The sequence below is a fragment of the Penaeus monodon genome, chromosome 42, assembly GCF_015228065.2.
Source record: "Penaeus monodon isolate SGIC_2016 chromosome 42, NSTDA_Pmon_1, whole genome shotgun sequence".
Classification (NCBI taxonomy): domain Eukaryota; kingdom Metazoa; phylum Arthropoda; class Malacostraca; order Decapoda; family Penaeidae; genus Penaeus; species Penaeus monodon.
The window spans coordinates 16,974,979-16,982,478 of NC_051427.1; the positions used below are offsets into that span (position 1 = coordinate 16,974,979).

Sequence of the window (7,500 nt, forward strand, 5' to 3'; positions counted from 1 at the left end):
GGTTTTTCTTTTAGTAATGATTATGACCTGATAATGACTTATTAATAGTATAACTAAGAAGTCATTTATTTCATCTTGAATATCAACATTGTAACATTAGTAAATGTAGTTAGGATTAATTATTATTTTTCGTATTATAGTAATTTACTTTTTTTACACAAGGATTTTAAAATAAGGAATAAGTTTTGTAAGTTAAACTAACCAGAAAATCTGATATAAAAAATCAAGTTAAGAAACCATGATAAACAGTGTAGAATGAGGAAATGATATCCATTTTACATGTTATTCATTGGTTGAGAGCAGCTTGTTTTTATAGACAGTGTATGTCCATGTGCATGTCAGGGTGTGAGTATTCTGGTCTAGAAATTAGATTTTTTTTTTTTTGTGTGTGTGTGTGTGTGTGTGTGTGTGTGTGTGTGTGTGTGTGTGTGTGTGTGTGTGTGTGTGTGTGTGTGTGTGTGTGTGTGTGTGTGTTTTCTGCAGATAGCAGAAGAGGGATTTTATCTTTGTTTAATATGGACTAGTGGTGTCTGTTTTTATTATTTGAATATTCATTTATTTTTGGAGGTAGATGCATTTTTTTCATTTGGTCATTGATTTTTTGGTATTAAGTATGTTTTGGTAGACATACATACATATATATACATACATATGTATGTATGTATGTATGTATGTATATGTACACACACACACACACACACACACACACACACACACACACACACACACACACACACACACACACACACACACACACACACACACACACACACACACACACACACAAATGCCACTAGTGTCTATCACCTTTTTTTTCTCCATATATTGTATCAACACAAACCCTGTATCTCCTTTATGTCTTTTGAGTACCACATCCACCTTTCATGTGGGTGAGAGATAACACTGTCTGTGTATCTTGGATGGCCATCCTTGCTGCTTCCTGTCATGAATACCGTGGGTACGAAAGACACTGTTATGAAGGATAGCTTTTTTCTTTTTCTTTAAGTTGTTAGTGGGTCCCACATTTTTGTTACATGAGTGGAATGACCCGTAGGTTTCAGAATGTTTCTTCAGATGTGAAGCTAGATAATAGGGAAATACCAGGGAAATACTAGATAAAAACAAACAAACAAACAAAAATATGTAACTTCAGTGTTCAGTGTATTATTTTTAACAGAAGAGTTATTTTATGCTTTGCAATTTCTTACCAAATTTTACAAAATTATATATAGAGGCACCTGGCCATTTGTACTGGTTCCAGAAAGCTGAAATATTAACTATTTTTGAAGCTAAAGCATTGTATCTGGCCAGCTTCATAGTAGCTTGCCTCTGTGATGCTTTGTTTTAATTTTTACAGTGTACATGCTACACATCAGTTTTAGCATGATAACTGCTGTGTTCACTTGCACAATGCTATGTTTATTAGATTACTGGGCCCAGGTTGTTATCGTTTCTGGAAGGCAAAAGATGAAGACAAGGAATAGGGAAATAATTTTATACTGTGTGTGTGTGTGTGTCTGTGTGTGTGCGTGCATTCGTGCATGTGTGCATGTGTGTGTCATGCGTGTGCGCATGTGTGTGCATGTAAATGCACGTGAAATTGAGTGTATGTGTGTATATTTATGTATATATTCAAGTTAGTAAGTGTGCTTTGTGTGAGTGAGTGAGTGAGGCAGTGAGAGTGAGAGAGAATGAGACAATGAGAGAGAGGTAGAGGGAGCAGGAGAGTTAGTGAGAAAGAGGAAAAGGAAAAGGAAAAGGAAAATAGTGTGAGTGTGATGTGAGTGAGAGGGAGTGAGTGTGAGAGTGGGTGGGTGAGTGAGTGTGAGAGTGAGTGAGTGATTGTAAATGTGAGTGAGAGTGAGTGAGTGAGTGATGAGTGTGAGTGTGAGTGAGAGTGAGTGAGTGTGAGTAGTGAGTGGAAGTGAGAGAGGAGGATGAAGTGAGTGAGTGAGTGAAGTGAAGTGAGTGGAGTGAGTGAGTGTGAAGTGAGGAGAGTGAGTGAGTGAGTGGAGTGGAGTGAGTGAGGAGTGAGTGAGTGAGAAGTGAGTGAGAGAGAGGAGGAGAGAGGAGGAAGAGAGAGAGTGAAGGAGAGAGGAAGGAAGAGAAAGAAGAGAAGAAAGAGAGAGAGAGCGAGAGAGGAGAGAGAGAGAGAGCGAGAAGAGAGAGAGAAGCGAGAGAGAGAGGAGCGAGAGAGAGAGGAGCGAGAGAGAGAGGAGCGAGAGAGAGAGCGAGCGAGAGAGAGAGCGAGCGAGAGAGAGAGCGAGAGCGAGAGAGAGAGCGAGCGAGAGAGAGCGGAGGAGAGGAGAGTGAGTGAGTGAGAGGAGTGAGTGAGTGAGTGAGTGAGGAGGAGAGAGAGTGAGTGAGTGAGAGAGAGTGAGTGTGTGTGTGTGTGTGTGTGTGTGTGTGTGTGTATGTGAGAGAGTAAGTGAGTTTGTGAGTGAGTGAGTGAGTGAGAGTGAGTGAGTGAGTGAGTGAGTGAGTGAGTGAGTGAGTGAGTGAGTGAGCGAGTGAGTGAGTGAGTGAGCGTGTGTGTGTGTGTGTGTGTGTGTGTGTGTGTGTGTGAGAGAGTAAGTGAGTTTGTGAGTGAGTGAGTGAGTGAGAGTGAGTGAGTGTGTGTGTGTATGTGAGAGAGTAAGTAAGTTTGTGAGTGAGTGTGGGGCGTGCGTGTATAAAAAAGAAAACATAGGTAAGAATATGTATTGAAGCTGTAAGGAACACAAAAAAACAAGTGTGAACAATATATATATATATATTTTTTTTTCTGTAAGAAGCAGAATGACATTTGGAAAAAGGGGGAAAAAAAAATGCAAAGAGAAAGAAAACACTAGAATGCATGAAAGCAAATTGCCTAGAGTAACACACGCCATGCAAGGCTAGAGGAGCATGTGGTACATATTGTGCATGAAATAAACATTGGGAGACATAACAGGCTGATGAGGAAACAGAAGCAGACATGTGCTTCTTCCTGCTACATCCCTTGGGTATCAGAGATAAACCAAACATTTTTGTGTTTCATGTTTCTGTTTTTATTCCATTAGTGTCCCTCTTCTGATTTTTAAACATTTCATAATTTCACCTTATCTTATGAACATTTACAGATGTATGTTTATGTGTATGTACCTGTATATGAATGCATTCATGTGTTACTGCCCTAAAATGTACTGTTATACAAAAGAGAAAGAATAAGATTAATAAAAAAGGTTAGAATATTACTACTTTTATAGAATTAATTTTCTTTTTGCTTATAATTAAATCTTGCAATTACTATTGTAAATTTGCACTAGAAGCAAACTAACTGTAGGAGTTTATTGGAACTTTAAGTAACTTAAAATTTTGAGTTTGATTATAGTGTGATAATCTCTATAATAAATTTTGATGTATGAGATTACCACAATCATTATATGCAGATATGCCTGGGATGAACATACATTCTCTCACATATCCATGCACTTGCCATCTGGTCATTTTCCAGCTGGAGTTGTACATGCATTTCTATATACCTCGCTCCCTCATTTTCTCCCTACCGTTCCACCCCCTCCAGGTCTCTTTTCCTCTCTGCCAATCTCTTTACCCCTAGCTCTTACCTGTCATTTGACTCATGTTCCTCTCTCCCTCTCACCATGGCAGTGGAAGCCGGTCGAGCAAGACCTTCAAGCCCAAGAAGCACATCCCGGAGGGCACTCACCAGTATGACCTAATGAAACATGCGGCGGCCACGCTGGGCTCTGGCAACCTGCGTGCAGCCGTCATGCTGCCCGAGGGGGAGGACCTCAATGAATGGGTGGCTGTCAACAGTAAGTACCTGCTTAGTGGTGTAGTATGTCTTCTGTTATAAATATTTCTGCTGTTTATTTTTGTTTTGATTTTATTTTGTCCAATATTTAATGTTTTTTTCTTTTTTTTTCTTTTAGTTTTATAAATGTTTTTGTGAGTAGTGTTTGATTTATTGTCTGCAATTTTGTATTTTGGAAAACATTTTTTCTGGGTACAAATGTACGAGAAGTCATTTTTTGTATGCCTTTAATGTTTGAGGTCTTTTCATTATTGTTATCAAGACTTGCAAAAATGTTACATTTGTATGGTTATGCTATTGACTTCAGTGATGGTTATAGGAATGTATGGGAGAGTCAGCTATGTCTATTGTAGCTTTCTTATTCTATATATTCTCTCTTTCATCCCCTCATGGTTATCAGTGATTTTACTTGATCCGTTTCAGCCGTTGACTTCTTCAATCAGATCAACATGCTTTACGGAACTATAACGGAGATGTGTACTGAGGAGTCGTGTCCGGTCATGTCTGCAGGTCCGAAGTATGAGTACCATTGGGCAGACGGTCAGACTGTCAAAAAGCCCATCAAGTGTTCAGCCCCCAAATACATAGATTACCTCATGACATGGGTACAAGACCAGCTAGACGATGAAGCTCTTTTCCCCTCTAAGATAGGTAAGGTTTTAAGAGTCAAAGCTCAATTCCACTTTTGTGCTTACCCCTTGGATCAGACAAATTTTTTATGGATAGAATTGGAGAGGATAATTCTGTTTTTGAAAAATGTCAACAAATGAGTCATCTGTAGGCATTTGTTTAGATTATGGAGCAAGTGGTATGCTTAAGTTACTGATATTATGTAATACATTAGTGTTTTTGTTTTATACTATGTGCAGGAATCATTGCTGTAAATATAACCACCAACTATATACAGCAGTGGCTAGATCTAGTCAGTGATTATAAAAGAGAGGAAATTATCATTAAAGGCAGTGGTGATGATACACCTCATTTAAAAGAGGGAGAAGCAATTTTTTATACAAAATGAAATTAAATTGTAATACCTAAATCACTGGCACTTTCCATCATCCTGTGGGAATATGGGTAATTTGTTGTGCATTCTCCCTCTAGTATACCTAAATGTAAATCACTTGTCCTTCAGGGATTAAGAGGAATCCAGTTTTGTAGGAGTACCAGATAGATGTTCAGCCAATAACCCTCTCTTGCATTTTACAGGTGTTCCATTTCCAAAGAACTTTCCGAGCAATGCCAAGACAATACTGAAACGGCTCTTCAGGGTGTATGCACACATCTACCACCAACACTTTAGTGAAGTGGTACAGCTTGGGGAGGAGGCACATCTTAATACATCCTTCAAACACTTCATATTCTTTGTCCAGGTGGGTTCTCTATATATTTTTTCCTGCCTTGCCATGTCCCTCACCATGTCCTATGAAAGAACCATTCACACTACTGCATTTTACATTTTTCGTGTCCCCATTTTCTAACCTTCATCCTTGGCTAATAGGTCATTGTCTGTAATCATGTTTAACCCTTTGCTGCCAGGTGGTATGTATGTACATACCATGGCATGCCTGGACAATATTCCGGGTGGCATGTGGATATGTTGCCATGGTGTGCTGGTCCTATTTTTCCAGAGGCATGTACGGTCATGCCGCACATGCTATGGTGCTGACACGATTCCCTTTATGAATACAGCCTGGGAGAGAGGACTTTCGCATCAGGAAACCACCCAGTAGCATTGAGTTAAAGCATCGGTGTTAACCCCATGGATCTGGGTGCTTGCTGCTTGCACGTAGCCAAAATCTGGGCATTATTTGAGTGACCACTCTGATGGGTGTGTGGCTTGTAGGCTGGGCGTACACAAACACTCAAGTGTTGACCAGACTCAATGCCTCCCCTTTGTCATGTTATTTTCTCATTTTCTGCATAATTGTTCTCAGCTTTTTTTCCATTTTCCAATGCTTACAGACTCCATGTCATTGCCCTTGAGAGTCCATAATTCAGTGTAAAAATGATAAAGAGAAGTAACATTTGTTGCATTTTCTGTAGTACAGCCTGTGCTGCTATTCAGTGCAGGTAGGAAAAGGATCTTGATCTTGGAAATTGTGTCCTCTGGAGCTCATGGTCTACTAGTCATGGCAAACAAATGGTATATTCCACACTCATTTATCACTGGAAATAATGCAATAACCCCTTCCTAAATGCCCAGTGAGTCAAATCACTCTCCAAGAGCTTTGTGCATTCTCATGATAGCAAGTTCCTGTTACTCCAGCCTTATCCAGAGTTTATCGTGATGGCATTTTCACGTCACCCCTCAAGTCAAATTTTTTCATTACGTGATGGTCGTGTGATCTGGATTGTAGGGGTTAAAAATGCAAACTATAATAGTAAGCCCCTTTTGCAAATAATATATTTTTTTCCCAAAGGAAACTGGGAACTGAATGAAACTGTTATTGACAAATAAAAGCAAATGTATATGAATGGCTGGCAATTTCTTCTCATTTCCTTTAAGCTGATGTAATGTTAATTACAGCCAGTTATGAAGATTTACCTTGTTTCAGGTTTTACTATTGCACCACCAAAAGTAATTATTCTAATATGGCAAAAGAGACCAGCAGAAACTGTCCTATTGTGTTTAGCATTTTATCCAAGTATGTCCACTTCCCAGTCTTGCTGGTCCTTCTTATCTGTGGCCATGTCCTTTTCCTTGTTTTTCTTATCGTTAGGCTTTTCCTTTCCCTGTATGACCTTAGTATCTATTTTCCCTTTTCCTCTTCCTCCTCCTCTTCCTCCTCCTCTTCCTCCTCCTCTTCCTCCTCCTCTTCCTCCTCCTCTTCCTTCTCCTCTTCCTCCTCCTCTTCCTCCTCCTCTTCCTCCTCCTCTTCCTCCTCCTCCTCCTCCTCCTCCTCCTCCTCCTCCTCCTCCTCCTCCTCCTCCTCCTCCTCCCCTCCCCCCTCCCCCCTCCCCCTACTCTGTCCCTCTCTTACTCTCCTTCCTCCTACTCCCTTATCCTCTTATCACACTCTGTCTCCCCTTCCTTCCCTCCTCCCTCGCTCTCCCCTCTTCTCCCTCCTCATTTCTGTTCAAGTGTGGAAATGGCTCAGATGAACAATGATTAAAGACTTTGTTAGATTCATTAGTTTACTTTCAGATGCCTTGTATTTTACATCCATTTTCATATTATATTCATTTTTGGCTTATCAATTTCAGGAGTTCCAGTTGATAGAACGAAAAGAGCTGGCCCCCCTGCAGGAGCTGATTGACAAACTAGCAGCCAAGGATCGATGATTTAACCTGTAAAATCTATAAAAAAAAGGACTTCCAGGGAAGTGAATAAGGCGGCAGTAACGAGGGTCTGTATTCTGCTGCTGTTGTCTTGGATTGAAGCTGGATTTGCTCTCTTACATGGTCATCTTATCTAACTGAAGAAGTTATACAAGGAGTGTAGAGTATTTCACTACTGTATTTATTGAAAGAGCCCCATCCATGATATTTAACTGTCTGTAACAAAAAAGAGGGAAGGGCTTAGACTGTGTGGGGCAGATGAGGGTGGTTGTGGGGAGGGGGGAACTTGGAGGTACAAAGGGGTACTAGGGCAAAATTATATGGGAGGAGTAGATGAAGAAGACTCACCAAACTGGATTTGGAGTGAGAGTGGCATTTTAGATATATTTAAGAATTTCCAGTAAAGTAAGAATAGGTAGATTTTT

At 40.1% G+C, this 7,500-nt stretch overlaps 1 protein-coding gene across 2 annotated transcripts in view; it reads left to right on the forward strand.

Moving 5' to 3' along the window:
- The window catches only part of LOC119599371 (MOB kinase activator-like 1), a 17,470-nt gene that overhangs the window by 9,126 nt on the left and 844 nt on the right, over window positions 1-7,500 (forward strand). For both annotated transcript variants that reach the window (XM_037949142.1, XM_037949143.1), the window contains 4 exons: window positions 3,631-3,797; window positions 4,220-4,447; window positions 5,003-5,166; window positions 7,001-7,500. The exon at window positions 7,001-7,500 is cut by the window's right edge and continues 844 nt beyond it. In XM_037949142.1, coding sequence (XP_037805070.1) covers window positions 3,631-3,797; window positions 4,220-4,447; window positions 5,003-5,166; window positions 7,001-7,078 — 637 coding nt within the window. In that variant the 3' untranslated portion in view covers window positions 7,079-7,500. The remainder of the gene's footprint in view (window positions 1-3,630; window positions 3,798-4,219; window positions 4,448-5,002; window positions 5,167-7,000) is intronic.